At 39.8% G+C, this 19,927-nt stretch overlaps 1 protein-coding gene across 1 annotated transcript in view; it reads left to right on the top strand.

Annotated features, from left to right (window-relative positions):
* The first annotated feature begins 5,370 nt into the window (after positions 1 to 5,370).
* The window catches only part of LRRC72 (leucine rich repeat containing 72), a 41,773-nt gene continuing 27,216 nt past the window's right edge, over positions 5,371 to 19,927 (top strand). The window contains exons 1-3 of the mRNA XM_032402000.1: positions 5,371 to 5,463; positions 9,785 to 9,858; positions 14,626 to 14,695. Of these exons, the coding sequence (XP_032257891.1) occupies positions 5,371 to 5,463; positions 9,785 to 9,858; positions 14,626 to 14,695 (237 nt within the window). The remainder of the gene's footprint in view (positions 5,464 to 9,784; positions 9,859 to 14,625; positions 14,696 to 19,927) is intronic.

The following is a 19,927-nucleotide window of genomic DNA, read 5'->3' as shown; positions in this document are numbered from 1 at the left end:
ATCTCAGAAGTGATATCCCATCCTTCTGCCATATTCTGTTTATCAGAAGCCCATAAATCTGGCCCACATGCAAGGGAAGGGAGTAACACAAGGATGTGAAAACCAGGAGGTAGGGATCACTGGGGATATTTTAGAGGTTGTCTACTGTGTGTGTGTGTGTGCGTGCGTGTGCATATGTGTGTGGACATGTATGTATACACACACACGTGCATGCATGGACTCACACATATGTGTGAGTATATATGGGTATATATACACACAATCCCCACACATTTATATAGAGAATTTATGCTTCAAATGCCTGATTGTGACATCATATGTATGACAAAACACAGCCCTCCTGCTAGTATTATCAAGACTTCTCTGCCAGTTTAGGATAAATTTCTCTCTATCAATAACTCAAGAAGTCTAAATTGAACCCAGTGAGGGAAGGGCTAGTAATTTTAATGATACCACACAATGAACTCCTATGATGGAAATTGATTTTAAAGAATTGTATGACATTTCCACCCACTTGCCATTTCTAATTTCAGGCAAGAGGTCTTCTGTCCTAGGCCCCATGACTTAAAAGCCCTGCTCAGGTCTTCCTCTGAACTCACCACCCCCAATCCTGCCCACCCCAAGGGGCAACTGGACGAATCCACCTGGAGTTCTTTCCTCCTCATCTTTTTCACAGTCTATATCTATAACCCTGATGGGCATGTGCTCCTCTAGGCACAAGGAATAGTCAAAGGGTGGCTATGTGAGGTCATGGATAGAGCTTAGACGTGGGACCCATTGATCTTGGGAGAAAATGTGAAATCACATCAAAACCAGCACAGGTTTGGAATTGAAAATTATACTATTTGGTGAAGCTGTAGTTCTGTCTAGAGGTTTTTAGCTTCTCCAGAGAGTATAGAAATGTTTCCAAACTTGAACCACTTCCTGTTCCTATTCAGGTAGCTATTTGGAGGATTGTGTGTGAATTTTGAGAGGAAATAAGGTATGTAAGGAAGAATTGGAAATGGCTATCTTTCTGCAAGAGTTCAAGAACTAATATATATGGGCAAAGTTCCTTCAGAACCATGATGATAAAACATGTCATGGGGTTGGGGAGAGATTGATGCTTCCCTATTAGCTTAGAACCCACCATCCTTCCAATAATTTAAACAATGGCAACACTTAGAACATCAGGTGATAGCATCCTGGGCATGGATCCCAGAGATCAGTGAAAGAGTACTTTGGGGATAGAGAAATAAAGTTTATCTCAGCAGTCTGAAGTGCAGCAGGCATTAGCCAGGGAGAGAGAGCAAGGGAAGACAGTTGTGCAGGATGCTAAAAGATGACTTGAGTCATTGGGTGACTTCAAAGAATAACTGGGAAACTTTATAGACCTGGCTTGTAGGGCTTCAGTCATTTCGATCTGCGTGTTCAAAGTTAAGCAATTAACATGAAATGACAACTCACAGAAAAAAATACAAAGGACCAATAAGCATTTGAATGACACTCAACTTCACTAAATAAGTACAAATTAAAACATCGAGATAAAATTTTTCTTCAATTAGATTGGCAAAATTCAACAAAATGTCATCCTATAGAGAAAGAGACACACATATATACCTCATTAATACCATCAAACAATTTCACCTGATGTAATACCCAGGAGCACAAAGACGCTTCTTACGGCATTGATTACCATAGCAAAAAGAAAAGAAAACTGGACAACATAAATGTCCATCAATAGAGTAATGTTTAAATAAACCATAAGAAACATTACAAGGGAACATTATGCAACAATTCAACTCAGTAGTTTGGGTTGAAAGGTGGAAGTTCATGAGATGGTAAAAAGAAACATGAAAGCTGAAGAACAAATTAGAAGGACGTATTCCATTAAACAACAACTACAACAACAAAAACCTACACAGGCAGAAGCAAGTTAGCAAGCCACAGTTTCATATGTGCTGGAAGATGATAGGAGACTTCTGGGTCAGAGACTAAGGACAGTTTACTACTCACAGTAACAGCACAGCCCAAGTATCAGTATTTGCACCAATTCCTCCAGCCACAAATTCCAAAGGGCAATGAGAAGCAGGCCAGGTGATGTGGTCACATACGTGGGTTGTGTTAGAGGAGAGGAACACTAAACTTAGAAATCTTAATCTTTTACACAGGGCAGTAAAAGCCTGCCTGATCTTATCTTTATTATAAGGGAAGGAGACATTGCCTTTACTATGCTGCTTAGTAAAAAAAACAAAAAACAAAAACACACCAACTATTTGTTCAGGAGGTAGACACTATATCTTCCAAGGGTGTTCATTATAAAAATTTAAAATATAGTGCTGAACAAAGGCAGTCAGTGTCTCTTCCTATAAGACTTAGAGTAACATGAAAGACTCATGGAGAATTCCAGGAATTCTCAATATTCCATTTCATTCTCATTTTGTGTAAGCAAAAAAAATTGTAACTGTCAACTAAAATGATATTTTACCTAAACTTATAACAATGAAAATGTTGACACTGTGCTTATCAAATATCATAAAAAAGATATATTTTTTATACATATAAGAATATGTTTTGATTGTGGCTGATATGTTGCTCATTCAATGCAGATTTTCCACAGTAGAAAATGGCTGATAATGATTATTTCATACAATAAATATTTTTCACTCACTTGGAAAAATAGCATCCAGGCTGATTACTGGAATTACTCAAGGCAAAATTAAGAATATTTTTTAAAAATTATTTAGCTTTCATGATAACCATCACACCCATAATTTTTTTTCTCACACATTTTCCACTGGAAAATTCTTCTTAAAAAACAATCGCATGTCAACATCTCAACATGAACCTTTTACTCTGTGAACAGTACATACTATTTGTCTAGAGGAGTGTTGAATAGATTTTTGAGCTAAACTTCCAACTTGTTCATTTTGCTACTGAAGACATTGAAGCCCAGAGACATTAAGTGACTTCAAAATGGCCAACAACTAGTTAATGTCAGAGCTGAGACCAAACCCCACATGCCCTGACTTGGAGCACAGGCTCTTTCTTCTTATCCAAAGCCACATACATGATATGATAGAGCTTTCAAACTGGGGTATGCACACCCCTGCAGGCAATGGCAATATGCCAGGGAGGTAAAGCCACAGGATAAACACAGGGTGTCTTGCTTCAGTGTAAATATTACTCAAAGATTTGAGGGGAGGTAGGGGAGCAACTTTATTTTTATATTAAAACAAGATTGATTGTAAAGCAGAATGTACATTTTACATGGATTTTTAAAATTTCAAGCTGAATTCTTCAGGCTCTAATCCCATCTCACACGAGGTAAAAAAAAAAAAAATCTCTCTGCTCACTCTGCTAGGGATACTTCTTTTGTAAAAATTTTGTGCCGCCAATGTGAGGATTTCTAGGAAGTTCCTTTTTACCAAAAAAGTGCTTCGCTAACCTCCATCTTTGACATTCTGTAATTAAATTTGCATTACTTTAGTCCTGTGATCAGTTAAATTGTGAATTTTGGGGTGCCTTGGTGGCTCAGTCGTTAAGCGTCTGCCTTCAGCTCAGGCCATGATCCTGGAGTCCCAGGATCGAGCCCCACATCGGGCTCCCTGCCCAGCGGGGTGTCTGCTTCTCCCTCTCCCACTCGCCCTGCTTGTGTTCCCTCTCTCGCTGTGTCTCTCTCTGTCAAATAAATAAATAAAATCTTAAAAAAATAATAAAATAAATTGTGAATTTTTCTCAAAGAGAGAATACATTAAGACCTTATAATAAATGAGTTTCTGAGTTCCTTTACTAAGAATAGGGCTTTTTTTAAAATTCTTTTTCTCTTCTTAATATTGAGTAAAAAGATTTAAAAAATAAAGGTTACAATTTTTAAATGTGATTTTAGTAGACATTAACTGACTAGTAGTTTACTTACGTAAGACGCTCTGTAAAAGTATTTTGCATATGATTCTAAAACTCACATTTGTGTAATGTACGAAGTTGAACAAAATATATTTCCATTTTTTCATGTAGTAGACACATGAATGATATTTGAAATTCTATCACCCATATTTAACAGCAAAAATGGGAGACAAGAGACCAGAAAATTATTTTATGCATTTTCTCAGTGGATCATTCCTCTCAGCTGATTTTTATTTCTGGGATATAAAACCACTTCAACAATCGCTCTCAGATGATCCCTCCTTCTGTGATAACTTGGAAGACTTCTACCCACCCACCTCTACCAGACCCAAACACATTTCAGAAGTACTAAAAGAGTGTGTGTTTGATTTCCCCGAGACATTTTTAAACGCTCTATTCCAACACCAGCATTTTTTTTTTTTTAATGCAAGTAGCCTGACCCATTTCTAACAGCTACATTTAATTCTAGATTGCAAGTTCAAATTTGGACCCAAGAAACCAACTCATTCAATTGAATAAACATTTACTGAATGCAGTGTACTAGGCCCCGGGCAGAAAATAGTGATGACACGGAGAGAATCCTGCCTCCAAAGTGTCCCAAGCTAGAGGGGAACAAAACTCACATAAATAAGATCATAACATAGCCTACACAAGAGGTTCTAAATTCAACAACAACAACAACTTGAAGATTGGAAAAAACTTGCCAAATAGTGGCTCAACTTACCCATTTTCTGCCAGAGGGAGGACTTTTCAGCTGCTAAACCAAAATGCACTTACCCTTCACTATACGATCAGCCACGAGTTGCAGTTTTCTGTGCGCCTGGGACCTGGGGCTCCTTGATCCTGCACCTCCACCTGCATCCTGGGACTGGGGCTAGGATGAGCCAAGTAAGACACTGGCCTTAGTACAAAAATGTAAAGCATCCAAACTCAGCAATCAAAACAAATGTCTTATGCAATATTTTTTTTAGAAATTCAAAATTAATACAACAGCATTCATGATGAGCAGAATGTCAAAATTTTAAATAAAGGCAGGATGAGCAGTCCTGATTTCTTTTTTCTTTTTTGCTTCAGGCTCCGCTAGGATTCTGCAGGGCACTCCTTCACCCCCACACTCCATATGCGGCCAGTGGTACATCTCATCTTGAGAAAGCTAAGTTTTCTGATATTTAGAGTTCAGATCAATGAAATGATTGTTAGTGGGTGATTGCCATTGGGGTGCTCTGGCATAGCTGATCACCCGACCTCTGGCACCCACAGCAAGCTTCACCGAACACTGAAGAAAAGCGACGGTGTCCCAGGTACGACACGGTGGGCACTGCAGGGCCACACGTGAAAACGTCATAGAAGGACTGGCTTCAAATCTTCCCTAGTTTGGATTGGCTTTTAAGTCGCCGAGATGGCGGTAACTGTTGGTAACGGAACAATGAGCTGTGGGGCTGGGTTGGGTGGATGGTAGGTGCTGCTCGCCTCCCTGGTGCCCCGATGGCCTGGGACCTGCACCGTCTGCCCCGCATCTCCCTGCACCCTACGAGCTTAGTCAGGGCTCCGGAAGTTGCCCTCGAGATCAGCCGCAGGGTAAGCGGCACCCCCTTCTCCAGGCCACGAGACCCCCCGCGTCCCTGCGCCAAAGCCCCAGCCAGCGCGAGGCTGCCCCTGGGGTCGGCCTGAGGGGGTGGAACAATGGCAGACCCTGGGCCCTCCACTGGGGCGAGAGGTCTGTCATCTCCAGGGTAGGGTTTGGGGATACCTCTGATCCCCGCTGGTGGACTTAACGTGAACCTTTTCTGGCTTACCATCTGCCGCATATGTAACAATGGCCGTTTAGAGATTAGATAATAAAGCCCTAAATTTGGAGTCTTGACTCCCCCACAAATATAAATAACCCAGAAATGCCGTTCCCCTAAAGTGCAAACGGACACACGGAGGAGGAAGGTTTCTTTGATGAGCGGTACAACAGCGCTGAGGGCAGTTAAGATCGAGGCTTCAAGAACGCTTGAGCGGGAAAAGCTGTCAGAATTGTTGGCCACAGAGCTAGCCAAGGGCTGAAGAGCTCTGGGACGTGTCTGGGGAGGCTTGGGGCTGCCCTGTGACTCAAGGCTGGGGCTTCCCTAAGGATTTGAAAGCTGCTCGCACTGAGTCCTAATGAAGCTGCGGTGCATGTGGGTTGCATGCAGCTATAGGAATCTATCATTGCAGGACCTGAGTCAGCAAAGAGAATGTTTTCTTCTATAGATTTTCATACAGACTTCACTCTTCCGGGATTTAATAATCCCACAATTTTCAAATACGTTTTTTCCTGTTTTATCTAGATCCTCAGGCAACCGGCAGGGGAGGAAACCTCTGTTCTCCTCCCTGTGCCAGAATCATCCACACCCCACTTCCATGTTGGACTGTGTTGGGTTCCCTGTTTGGTTAATGAGTTAATTTGAAATCTGACTGCGCCCCCCCGCACCCCCCATCAGACAACTGTAATTGTCCGAATTCAATACCTTTTCTGAGTAATATCCTCTACTCCCCTACACAACACTGCAGATTCAAATTCTACCTTCTTGAAATTTGCTTTCTGGGCTCCCACTGTGCCCTTGTTTCTCCTAACTTTGTAACCATCCCTCCAAACCCCCTTCCTTCTGCTTTCCCAGCTTGACTCCCTACTCTCTCTAAATGTGTACACTTCCCAGCGATCGAGCCGGGGTCCCACTCTCTTCTGTGCACCGACCTGACTGGCCAGGCTGTCCATCCCCAGCCTGATGCCTCTGCTGAGCTCCTCTCTTCCACAGGCAGCTTTCTGGTGGACGCCTTGACCCGTGTGTCTCACCAGCACCACAATTTCAGCGTTTCCAGCTGAATTCATCTTCCCTTCCAAGTCACTTCTCATCATCACATCATCACATTAGCATCACCACTTGTGACTTTGCTCGCCCTTATTCTCTGCCCCATTATTTGCCAGTTTCTATCAATTCTCTCTGCACACCCTCTGTCACATCTGCTCACTGCTCCTTCCCTCTTGCCACTCTCCTGGCGCCTTGCCTTGATTGGGCAGAGGCAGCCTTGCTTCCTGTCTGCAGTTCTCTCAGCACCTTGGCCCATCGTACACGTTGCTCTTGCAAAGCTGAGGCCTTGCTGCGTTGAAAGATCCATGCGACCCAAGTGTGCATAGACAGATAAACAGAAAAGCAAAATGTAGTATATACCTACAATAAAACATGATTCAGCCTTAAAAAAGAAGGAAAGGCTGACACGCACTACAATTTGGATGAACCCTGAAGACCTTATGCTGAGCTAGATAAACCAGTCCCACAAGGACAAATACGGTCTGATTCCACTTAGATGGGGCACCTGGAGTAGTCAAATTCATAGAGACAGAAAATAGCAGGGTGGTTGCCAGGGGCCGGGGTGGGGGGGAAGGAGAAGGGGAAAATGGGCAGTGAGTGTTGAATGCATACAGTTTCATTTGGGGAAGATGAAAAACTTCTGGAAATGGATGGTGGCCATCGTTCCACAGAACTGTACAGTTAAAATAGTAAATTCCGCATTCTATATATTTTACCACAATAAAAGAAATAGTTCAGGGAAAGAATGCTTGCTGTGCTCATTTAGATGAAAGGACTATGCTGCTCGTGAAGTTGTGTGTTGATTGGGAACTGCAACTGCTCCACCGCAGATTCACTGAAATTCGAAACTTCTTGGCACATTTTTGGGTTCTTTGGTACTTTGACATTAATACTTGTTACTAGCTTCATATGAAGTTTTTGGTTGGAAAGAAACATACCATGATAAAAAGCTGCGTAAATAAATAATTAATTATACCAGGGATTTACATATTCTGCTGAAAGTTTCAATTTCCTTTTTCATCTCTGAATTTTCAAAGTTTGACTTCAATCCTTAAATATTCATCCCATGGCTAAAATTTCCAAAATTTGTATTAATTTCTGAAGACTAACCTAATAGGTGTTTATTTTAAAATATTCAAATATTATTTTTATTTTTGTCAAATAATTATTTTTAAGTGTATTGCTCAGAACATGAAAATCCCGCATGATTTGAAGTGATAATTTTATTAACAATTTGGAGTGTGTGCATTCGTATGCATATAAATGTCTTTGGTGGCACAATTGGTTAAGCTACGGGCCCAGGTCGTGATCTCAGGGTCGTGAGGTCCAGCCCCGCATGGGCTCCACAGTCAGCACGGAGTCTGCTTGAGTTTCTCTCTCCCTCTCCGTCTGCCCTTCCCACTTGTGCTCTCTCTCTCTCTCTCCCTCTAAAATACATAAATAAATAAAAAATAAGTGTCATTGGTAACAAAAATAGTGTTAGATATATACTGCCAATGGCATTTTTACTTTTGGATGTGTAGATATCTATCTCTGTATATTTTTAAGCTACTGCGCAGGATTCTATTATGGAGTTACATGTTAATCTAACCTCTATTCCCATTAATGTGAGACATATTTCACAAATGTAGATCATGTATGCTGAGATAAACAGTGAAAATCAAATCGTGTATGTGTGCTCACGCACACCCTGCTATATTTTTGAGTGCTGGATGTAGAATGGCAGGATCGAGTTAAAGGCACGTTTATAACTTTCATAGTGATTTGCAAAGTTTTAATTCTACTTTGACTGGTCTTTGATATCCCAAACACTTTGACACAGCTGAGAGTGACTGTGTATAGTAGAAGCCGATAGTTTAGATGTTTAAGTTAAACCATCCAGACCCAGATGCGGAAGCCTCCTCCAATGGGCTTTTTCCAAGCCCTAAATTCATCTTGCTCTTTATTGAGTCACAAAATACCCTGATGGAAATGCCTCCACCTGAGCCAATGAATTCTCTGAGCCCCAAGATTCAGCTTGTGTGACAAGATAACAAAGGAAGTTTGGGATATAAATTAGCAGTGACACTCAATCCCTGATATATCTATCTTCCTCACTTCCTTTGATATGTGTTCATCCCATTAAATCTAACTTTTATTAAAAGTCTTCTACTAAATAACAAAACTCTTGTCAAAATTTCATCAATCACTTGCTGACATCACAACCTCACCCCCCACAACAAATCCCAACTGAAATTTGGTCACTGTTTTGACTCTGATAATTACAATGTTTGTCAGATTCCAGTAGTGCAACAATTATACTTTCCACTTTTGTTGTGTCTTGTTAGCTTTACTCCTTCATGGCAAATTATAGATGGGATTTAATTTTTCCATATCATCTTAGGCCATGTGGCTTGTAAATGTTATTTTGTAATCTAGCAAAGGCTCTTAAGAAAAAGCAAAGCGCTTAAATTGCTGTTGTTGGATTTGTATTTTCAAAACAAAGCCTATGGGAATAAAAATTGCTCTCCAGCAAAAATTCCCACGGTGCAAGTATGTTAGTAACTGGTGAAAAATGAAGACACAGTTCCTTTGCAAAGAAAGGGAAATGACATTTATTCACTGATGCATTCATCTGACATTTATTGAGAACTCAGTGTCAAGCACCTATATGATAATGTGCATTGTATCTTATACTCCACCTGCAATCATGATACCAAATATCTTCCGTAAATATGAATTCTTCATGTTTGAAAGAACATTTAAGAATATTTAAAGACCAAATCACTTTGCCTCATATTGAATCGAAAACTTGTTTTTGGTGCATATAGACACATACACATTTTTTTCTCTTTGACTAAAAATTATTTACACATCTGTGCCCAGGATTAAGGATAATGAAATTCAACCACAAAAATGATTAAATAGTATATAATTGTAGTGTTGGAATTTATCAGTTTAGAGTGGTTGCCTCCATATTCACCTTTCTTTTGATCTTCTTGTAGACATTATTGTTATTGACTGCAAATGTCTCCGTATTTTTGCTCAGTGGAATGTGGCTTGACAGATTAATTATATGTTATCAGGCAGTTGAAGATCAACTAAAGATATGTGGCTTCAAGAGGGATGCTGATGTCTTTGAGCTGTTCCTTTCTCAAAAGTAAGTGTACTTTATATAAGAAGTAGAAGAGCATCATATTATGTTTCACAGATTCAAATTTTTTTTTAAAAAAAAGATTTTATTTATTTATTTGTCAGAGAGAGAGAGAGAGAAATAGAAATAGAGAGCAAGCCCAAGAAGGGGGAGCGGCAGGCAGAGGGAGAAGCAGGCTCCCCCCTGAGCAGGGAGCCCGATGCAGGACTCGATCCCAGGACCCTGGGATCATGACCTGAGCTGAAGGCAGACACTTAACTGACAGACGCCCGGGTGTCCCAGATTCAAATGTTCTTTTCCATTGTTTTCCCCAAGGACTGGATAGGCAAGTACCACACTCTAATTACTTTACCATTCATTGGTGCCCACAGTCTCTATTAGAGAGGCAAGATGGAAATGGATAAAAACAAAGATTATGGAGCCAGGCTGAGTTTGAAGCCCAGCTCTGTCTCTTCCAGCTGGGTAATCTTGGGTATGTCATCAACCTCCCTGTTAGGGTTGTCAGGTTTCATAATAAAAATACAGTAAGTCACGTGTGAATTTCAAAGAAACAAAGGAATGTAATTTTTCTTTAGTATTAAGTTTGTCCCACACTTCCTTGGGTTTCTCTGAAATTCACATGTAAAAGGGTCTCGTATTTCATCTGGCAAGACTCCTGCCTGAGTATAATCATGCTATCTTCGTCACAGGGTTGTTAGGTGAAGATTAGGTGAGTTAATAGAAGATAGAAGAGGGCCTGGTACACAGTAAGCACTCAATGAGCATTAATACAGTTAATAAGATTACTCTTATTAGAGAATAATGGCTCATTATACCCCTACATTATAATAATAATCCTATGATACTATACCCGTAGCCAACAACCCCTGTACTATTTTACTAGCAAGTAGGAAACCTTCTGCTTATGTAACAACCCCCTCCAACTCCCCAAGGTGGCAGCCAGCAAAGTGGGTTCTTCTTCTGCAGAGCAGTCACAGGGCCTGAGAAAGAACCCAGGGGTAAGAGGAAAAGGAAGTTATGGGTTGGATGGGACTCTGACACCACAGTTTTTACTTGCCTACAAGTGACATCTGTGCAGCTAGACTTTGCGTTTAATAACAATGATCCTATTCCTACTCTTCTTTCCCCCTTCATGCTTTTTAATCTCTATGAACTCCATGTATGATTTTAAAATAGGTTTGACATATTTCTACTCATATGTAAACTTTGGAACTCAGCTACTCTTTTTCTCTTTTTTTTGAACTCAGCTACTTTCTCAAGAAGATGTCCTACTTTATCATTGAGGTTAATCGCTTTATCTCTGGTGATATGAGGAAATCCTTTATTAATAAACATATTTCTTTTGTTATGTATATATATATATACACATTTTCAGATTATAAGTGTGGAGAAAAATATTTATCTTGGTAACAGTTCTGAATCTCTTGGTAGTAAGGGGAAAAATAGCTGGCCAATTTAAGATTTTTAAAAGTATATATTTTAGAATGGAACAGGTATGGTAGATAATTCTGACACACTTAAAGTCACTCTTTGAATCTTCCTATAGATAGTTAGTTTTACAATAACAATACATATTTTACGTGGTCAAAAGATTGCAACTCTAAGCCTTTCATGATTTTAACAACAGTACACTGCAAGGGTAAGTAGAGAACAATAAGAAAAGCTTTAAAACACTAGAAAAAAATTAGAAATATTGATCCACTGACAGTGGGAAATTAATGGTCTTCTCCAGTGAAAGACAATACATTTTATATCCCAAGAATACTAAGTTACCATTTAATCCATCCGGATACAAAAAAAAAAAAAAAAAAAAAAAATGTTTCTCAGTCCAGACACCAATACACTGGGTAAACTAGGTTATTTGCCTGAGTCTCTGTTGCTCTGGGTGTGTGTGTGTGTGTGTGTGTGTGTGGAGGGAGAGATCTTATCAAACATCTCCCTGAGTAATCATGGAGAACACATACAACAGTGCTGACATACTGTTGTCAGCACGAGTCATTGCCATCATTAGTAGAATTTCCTCTTTGTCTTCCATCGGTGTCACCTTGAAATGCAACAGCCCATTATTGATTTCGAACAGGTTTATGTGCAGAACTAACCCTTCTAACTTGAGTTAAAATCCCTTTAAAAGGGAATCACTTTATTACATTATGTAAATAGCTGGAAATTCAGCATCAATCTCACTAGTACAGGAAAATTTATGACATTAATTTGACACAGGTAATATTTCAAAGTATTAATGTATTAAAATATCTTTTCGGGGAAATCCTCTAAGTGGGGCTTGAGTTTCTCTGCTACCACATAATGATTTATTTTTCACGGGAGCAGATGAAGCCAATGTATTATCTTTTTTGCCCAATGCAATAATTTAGGTGTACCAGGATCTAAATGCTTCTTCCCAGAAATAGGCTACATATCTACAGTGAGAGAGGAGCATGCATTATGTGTATAAGTCTCCTATTAGAAGTTGCTTTTGGAGAATCTGGAATATTTCATTGTGCCAGAGAAGCGCTCAAAGACTAACAGCACATGTCTAAAGGACGTGTAGTCTGCTTGAAGTCTTTTGTTTGGGATAATTTGAAAATTAAAAAAAATGGAAAAGGATTAAGAAAAAACTTCAAATACAAGTACGGTGGGAAAGAGAAAGACTGAAAGAGAGGAAGGGGAGGGGTGGATGTTCTTTCCAAGTTTTTATTGAAATCGCAGGTAGTTAACATACAGTGTAATATTAGTTTCAGGTGCAGAATTTAGGGATTCCTCACTTACATAAAACACCCGGTGCTCATTACAAGTGCCTTCCTTAATACCCATCACCTATTTAACAGAATAACAGCTAATAAGTGTAAAAAGAATAAGAGCATAGGAAAAATCAGCATTGTATCATCCCAAATCTTCTGACTGAGCAAGGACCATCAGCTGAAGCGAAAGCCATTGATTAAGTGGTTGGGGCATGAGACATACACATGGTCGTCAGAGGTTTGACCCACATATTACTTCTCAGTGACAGCATTTGTACCCTTACAATGGAGAGACTTGGCAGACGCAGCCCAAACCAAGGGGCTGACCTTCCTTCACCAAGAGGGTGGGACAAAGTGACATTACTTGCCTCCTCCCGTGATGCAGTAATCACCACCTTTGTTCCTGAAAAATGGTCCACCTTGAAGTTAATCATGAGGAAGCAAGCAGACAAACTGGGAACGTGAGACATTCTATCGGACAACTGTCTGGACTCTTCAAAAAGTCAATGTCAAGGTAATAAAAGGAGAGTATTCTAAATTTAAGGAGACTAAGGGATTATATCAACTGAAATGCAATGCATGAATGTCGATGGGATTCCGGATTGAAAAAACACAAACTATTAAAAAAAAAAAAAAAAAGGGGCAACAGGGACAACTTGAATATGGAAAAGAACGTTAGATGCTATTTTTGAATTCAATTTAATTTTTAGGTGTGATAACAGTATTGTGGCTATGCAGGAGGATGTCCCTGTTTGAGGAATATGCTTGCTGAAGCATTTAGGAGTGAGAGCCCTAACGATGATAAGTCTGCAATTTATTTTCAAATGATTCAGCAAGAAAATTATCAACCAATAAGTACATATATTACATAAATAAGAGAGAGTGACCTTAAGTGTGGCAAAATATTAAACATTATGAGGGCTATACAACCTTTCATTGTATTATTCCTTCAACTTTTCTTAGTTTTGAAATCCTTCAATATAAAAACGTTGTTGAAAGGGGTTTCTTTCGTTTAGAAATATTGTTTGCATGATTGAAAAAGTATGTTTTCCTAAAAATTTTCCTTAAAAATTTCATAAAATTTTCATTAAAGTATTTCAAAAAAAAATATTAGCCCCTCAGTATCCCAAAGTTAAAAAAAAAAAAAACACTTGTGAAAGGATATTGCCACAAATGAGTTAATATATGTAACATTAATGAACCTTAGTGTTGGTGAAAGGCTTGGAAAACTGCCTGGCACAGAGGGTGTGCTCTATAAGTGTTTGATGCATAGAGACATACATGTATACATACCCAACCTGGGCACAGTGTCTGTCCTAAGAAATAAAAGAGATCTGAATATTCGAGCCCACAGCAATCAAGGACCAACTATCCTCAGGGCTTTGCCCGATTTGCTGATCACTCCTCCTCCCCACCCCATGCCTGTCCCTTTGCTAAGAGAGCAGCATCAGCGACAAGGTTCAGGATCATCTGCACAGTTCAAGAAGGATGGTAATATTTTGACCTCATGTTTAATAAACAACAAAGGAAGAATAAAACACTTCACCTGGTCTCTGTCTCTTGGCACATGGTCATTTCCACATCTTAAATACAACGTGGCCAAGATCTGGACAAGCCCAAAGTAACAACCTTGTAGACGTTGTCCAAGTAGGAACCAATAGTGTTTCGACATTTAGGCGCAAATCCAATGTCTTCCACACTTACTTTTCCCCCTCTGCCCTGTCCCCAGTAAAATCTTTTTTTTTTTTTTTCCAATTAAGGTCCCAATAAATGTAATCATAATGAGGTGTAAGTTTCTAGTAATGTGATAAAGTGTTTCCTTCAGTATTTCCTTTAAACTGGTTGACAAAAATCTTAATCCAAATGAATGAAGTTTTAATGATGGTATTTCGGAAATTAGTAGGTAGATGTGCCAACAATTTTGAAAGAACAAAGAGAGAGGCCTTTCCAGTTATTCCAAAGTCCTACTATATAACCCACCTTACCCATGAATAAATTAATTATTGCTAATGCTTACTTTTTCTTTCCTTTCCAGGGATCTGACAGAGGTCATTGATCTATCTAGGTTTAAAAAATTAAAATACTTATGGCTACAGCACAACAAGGTAGTGTTATATTTTATCTTTAAATAGCTCTGTAACTAAATCACCATCTTATTCTCATGTTTATAATGGAATTAATCTTTAAAAGTATTAATATTTTATACTCCTAACTTTAGGTAAGAAACTTTATACACACACACACATACATATACTGCTATATCGACTAGCACAATTTGTGAGATGTTATCAGATTGCAACTTTACTTCCGTCTCTCATGTCCTGTCAAATCTGCCCAGTGGAGGTTATTTCTTCCTGGACTCCTGGAAGAAAACTTCGACAGTCTTAGTGACTTTTCTCATCTCTCTTATGTAATTCAAAATCTTATAGTCCACTGGACTCCTAGTCATGGTTCCAATTCAGAAATGAGACTGTCAGGGCGCCAGGGTAGCTCAGTTGGTTAAGCGTCAGACTCTTGGTTTCAGCTCCAGTCAGGATCTCATGGATCGTGAGATTGAGCCCCGAGTAGGGCTCCGTGCTCAGCAGGGAGTCTGCTTGAAGATTTTCTCTCTGCCCCTCCCCGCACTTGCTAGCTAGCATGAGTGCTAAAATAAATAATAAAAGTCTAAAAAAATAAAATAAGTCTTAAATAAATAAATAAATAAGTCTTTTAAAAAGGCAATGAGAATGTTTAGAAGAGTATATTAATTCACTTTCAATCTTCATTTGTAAATGAGACATCTCCCTACATCCCCTTGCTTATCCAGCTGGGGTTGACTGCAGGTGCCTTTTTCATTAGCTAGGAAGGTGTACCTGGTTGTTTTCCTCTCCTTTCCCTCTCCCCAGCCTTACCCAAGGTTGATACGGAATTAGGAGGTGTGGAGGAAGGGCTGGAGAGAAACAAAGTTCTTGTCTGATCTATACCATCTGGTACTAACAGATCTTCAAAGTCAACTTCTTTTCTCTCAATGGATTATTCAGAAGTAGGTTTCTTCAACTCTAATTCCTCCTCGCTGGCCACTCCTGACTTCCCCTCCCCTTTTATCCCAGTGGTACCTACAACTGACAGTCCCCGGGCTGTGGCAGACTACTCTCTTGGGCGGGATTCCTTGTAAAGTACCCCAGATCAATATGCCTTCCATGGCCTGGCATGCACTTTCCAGCACTCACACACCTTTGTCCGGCTGTCAGAAGCCAAGGGAGGTGGTTACCTCCCAGCTGCTACCCAAGCTGATCTAGTTTTCTCAGGAACTGCCAGACATTAAGCCAACATGTCCCCAACTGCAGGGAGCTCTCGTCAAGGTCACTGAGTATGGCCCTTAAAGCTTCTCTTAGAGGCTAAGGTTCAGGAGGCGATGCCCTCCCACTGTGGGCTGACTGGGGCTCCAAGTTCCCTCCACGGGGAAGAGCAGGGCTCAACTAAAATGCAAACCCAAACAATCATTAGAGTTAACTAGCCAGTTGCTTATTCTCAACTTTCAAAAATTTGACGTTCCAACAGCTTGTATTTTTGTTCGTTATAAATCGATGATCCAGTCTGAACATTTTGAATTTAGACTTTCAAACACTAGTTGATTAGAAAGAATTTCACTTTTCAGCAGTAGTCTGCTTGTCAACAGTAGCCCAGACTCACAGCCCTGAATCCCTAAGCAGCCATGTTTATAAAAGCATTGCAATATTACATGGCATTTTCAGTCTTCTTTTTTTTTTAACCAACTAAGTGGGAAATGGAAAATGAAAGTGCTTTTCGTATTAAGTGTAAGCATAAATCTCATAAGCTTGAAATCATTTCTAGGAGAATAAACGCAATTACCTTCAAGACCCAGGCGACTAGCAACTGAAATGGAAAGTGCACGCACCACTTAAGGGCACAGAAGTTTAAAACTCTTTTAAACACCCTGCCAGAAATTATCCTGGGTCACAGTGTGTGCCCTCTGATTAGAAAAAGATGGAAATCATCAAAAGCATGGCACAAATGACTAATCTTTGTTTTCCATGTGTGCCTCTTGTGAGGGTTCAGTTCTTAAGGGAAGAACATGGGGGAGATATAATTAGGATTTTCAAAAATTTTTTTTGGCTTTTGGTAGTGAACACCATCCCATCTCCAGACATTGAATTTTCATACAATTGACACAGATACATGAGGTACATAGGAAGGGATTGTATATGCTGCCAACCATTTCACTTTCTTCTGTTTCTAAAGGGCAGTGGGTGGGGAAGGAATGCAACAAGAGGCTGAATTCTCTTCTTGTGCTTGGCTCTTTCTGTTCAACAAACTAACTATATTATTTCCAAAATCATCATCATTTAACTTTGTTCTTTACAGTAACAGACTTATTTAGTTCATAGAACACTGAAAGGATAAGCTATCCAAAATAAGTTTTAAGTGTTACTTGGGTAAGTAAAAAAGCTCATGTGAGTTTTCCTATTGGTCAGTAATTGACTGGTTGCTAAGCTGCCTGAGTACTCACATTTCATGAAAAATTAAAGTCTTGGTGCGCCTGGGTGGCTCAGTCAGTTAAGCGTCTGCCTTCGGCTCAGGTCATGATCCCAGGATCCTGGGATTGAGCCCCGCATCGGGCTCCCTGCTCGGTGGGGAGCCTGCTTCTCCCTCTCACTATCTCTGTCACTATCTGTCTCTCTCTCTCAAATAAATAAATAAAATCTTAAAAAAAAAGAAAAATTAAAGTCTTATTCAGAATCCCAAACTCTGGTGAGCATATTAGCTATGAGAGTACTTCACCAAAATTCATATGTAAAAATTTGATTATTACTTTTCTTTAAAATCGAGACAGCACTAGGATCACCACTAAGAAGTCATTATACCAACATAGAAATGGTGTGGAGAAATATGGTGAAAAACATAACATTGACATAAGAATGTAAATATTTAGAATTGCAAAATTTTGTTAACAATGGTCTGAATTTGTGATCAGCATTGTTCTTAAACTAGTGAATATCTTAAAACTACCCTCTATTTGAGAAAAATGAAGGCACAAAGTAGTAAAATGAACCCATCTTTGTTGTTTATTCATTTATTCAATCAGTAATTTTGTTGAGGTTTGTTGAGGTGTATGTACTGGATATTATTGGTTGTCCATTCAGTATCTCTTTTCTCCTTTTACCTATCCAGCAGAATCTGGATTTAGGTTTTGGTATATATGTCTCCTTTTTACTCAGGTAGGTGACCCCATCCCCAGTTCCAGGGAGTGGATCCTGAACTGTCTAAGCCATTCAGTATAGTCCCATCATCCTTGTGAGTAGCTAGTCAATGAATGGGAACATATCCCAATTATGGTAATAGAGACATAGAATCTGCATGGAAGTTTTGTGAGGGGCTTCCTCATTCCTAAAAGAGAGCACTAGAAGAGAGGTCCCTCATTTCCCTGATGTTTTCTTGCCTGGATATGAAGCAGGAACCATCCCATGATCCTGAAAATGTATGTGACATTTAGAGAAAAGCACAGCCCAGAGAATCATTGCAATACTAAGAGTGAGGCTCTCACAACCACTGGATTTCTTGGTATGTGAGATAATAAAGGTTCTCTTGGGCGGGATTCCTTGTAAAGTACCCCAGATCAATGTGCCTTCCATGGCCTGGCATGCACTTTCCAGCACTCACACACCTTTGTCCAGCTGTCAGAAGCCAAGGGAGGTGATTACCTCCAGCAGGAACCATCCCATCATCCTGAGAATGTATGTGACATTTAGAGAAAAGCACAGCCCAGAGAATCATTGCAATACTAAGAGTGAGGCTCTCACAACCACTGGACTTCTTGGTATGTGAGATAATAAAGGTTCTCATTTATTAATGGGCCAGTTTGAGTTGAGCTCAGAAATTACCTGGAGCCAAAAGCCTCCTACCTCCTGTGGCCTGTTCTGTACTTGCATTAGGCCATTGATAGAATATGTAACAATAAATGTGACGGTACCTGTTCTAATAATAAAATTAAGGGCAGAGGGGATGGCTGTGCCTGTGGTGAGGGCACAGCGTTTGCGAACTGCCCGGAATGGAATGCCGGAGAGTAATAGTCTTGGGAGGCAATGAACACAGTTTGATGTATTTGGAACCTAACACGCTAGGAGAGAAGGCACTTCTCCCCATTATTACCTAGTGGGTGATCAAACTGGAGCTTCTGGTCTGACCCTGGACTAGTAGATGAAATAAGTACAAGTTGCTTCCAATGTCCCAGCCTTGCTAGATTTGCTCAGGCAACTCTGGTTCCTTCAGGATGCTCTCTGAGGGCTTACTTGCTCCTTGTACTGCATCATCAGTCGCTAGTTCTGCATCACCTCCATTTCTGGGTCACCTTTTGCTCAGCTCCCCTCACAGAATCAGTGGGAGGCAGCTGCTCTTAGATGCATATTGACTGAGGCCTTCTAAAGGCTTCCTTCCCTGTCTCATCTTCCAGTAAGCCTGACCGAGGGAGTTTTAGGTCACCGTCCATCCTTTCCAACCTTCCATGAGAAGTAGAGTGACTTGCCTTTAACACTACAATTTCAGATGGTCTACTCATTTGATCCATTTGTGTTTGGGCTCATCACCTCAAAATTTTTCTTTTACACATACTCAATAATGAACTCATAATACTGGTGCCACAATGGTGGTATCCTTCCATTTCTGGAAGAACTAGCAGTCCTTTGGTATATTGCATTTGGCTCAGATTAGAAGAAGCATTTGATTAGACCAAGCAACAGTCCAAAATGGAATCTGAGTTTCTGCCATGTAGCAAAGACCAAATAGGTGACAAATTTTACAAACCAAGTTCAAATAAAAATACCTCTTCTGGCAAAGTCATTGTTTTTAAACTTCATCATCTAAAAAATCATTGAAATACTTATTTATAATAACATGTTCCATACTAACTGACCAGAGAATGCTCTGATTAAAATAAACAAAATCACTTTAAGAAAGATCCTGGACTCATTCTTCTATGCCATTAAGATATGTTACTGTTTCCCAAGATGAAACCAGAGAGAGAGACAAACCATAAGAGACTCTTAATCTCAGGAAACAAACTGAGGGTTGCTGGAGGGGAGGAGGGTAGAGGAATAGGGTGGCTGGGTGATGGACATTGGGGAAGGTATGTGTTGTGGTGAGCACTGTGAATTGTGTAAGACTGATGAATCACAGACCTGTACCCCTGAAACAAATAATACATTATATGTTAATAATTAAAAAAAAAATATGTTACTGTTTCCTATCTCCTAAGCAGTCAGCACATACTGAGAATTTGGTAAATAGCACAAATTTGTATATATTAGAAAGGAACACTGATGTACAAAATTAGCAAATCA

This window comes from Phoca vitulina, unplaced genomic scaffold, assembly GCF_004348235.1.
Source record: "Phoca vitulina isolate PV1807 unplaced genomic scaffold, GSC_HSeal_1.0 scaffold4, whole genome shotgun sequence".
Classification (NCBI taxonomy): Eukaryota; Metazoa; Chordata; class Mammalia; order Carnivora; family Phocidae; genus Phoca; species Phoca vitulina.
This window is presented reverse-complemented; position numbering and strand designations above follow the sequence as displayed.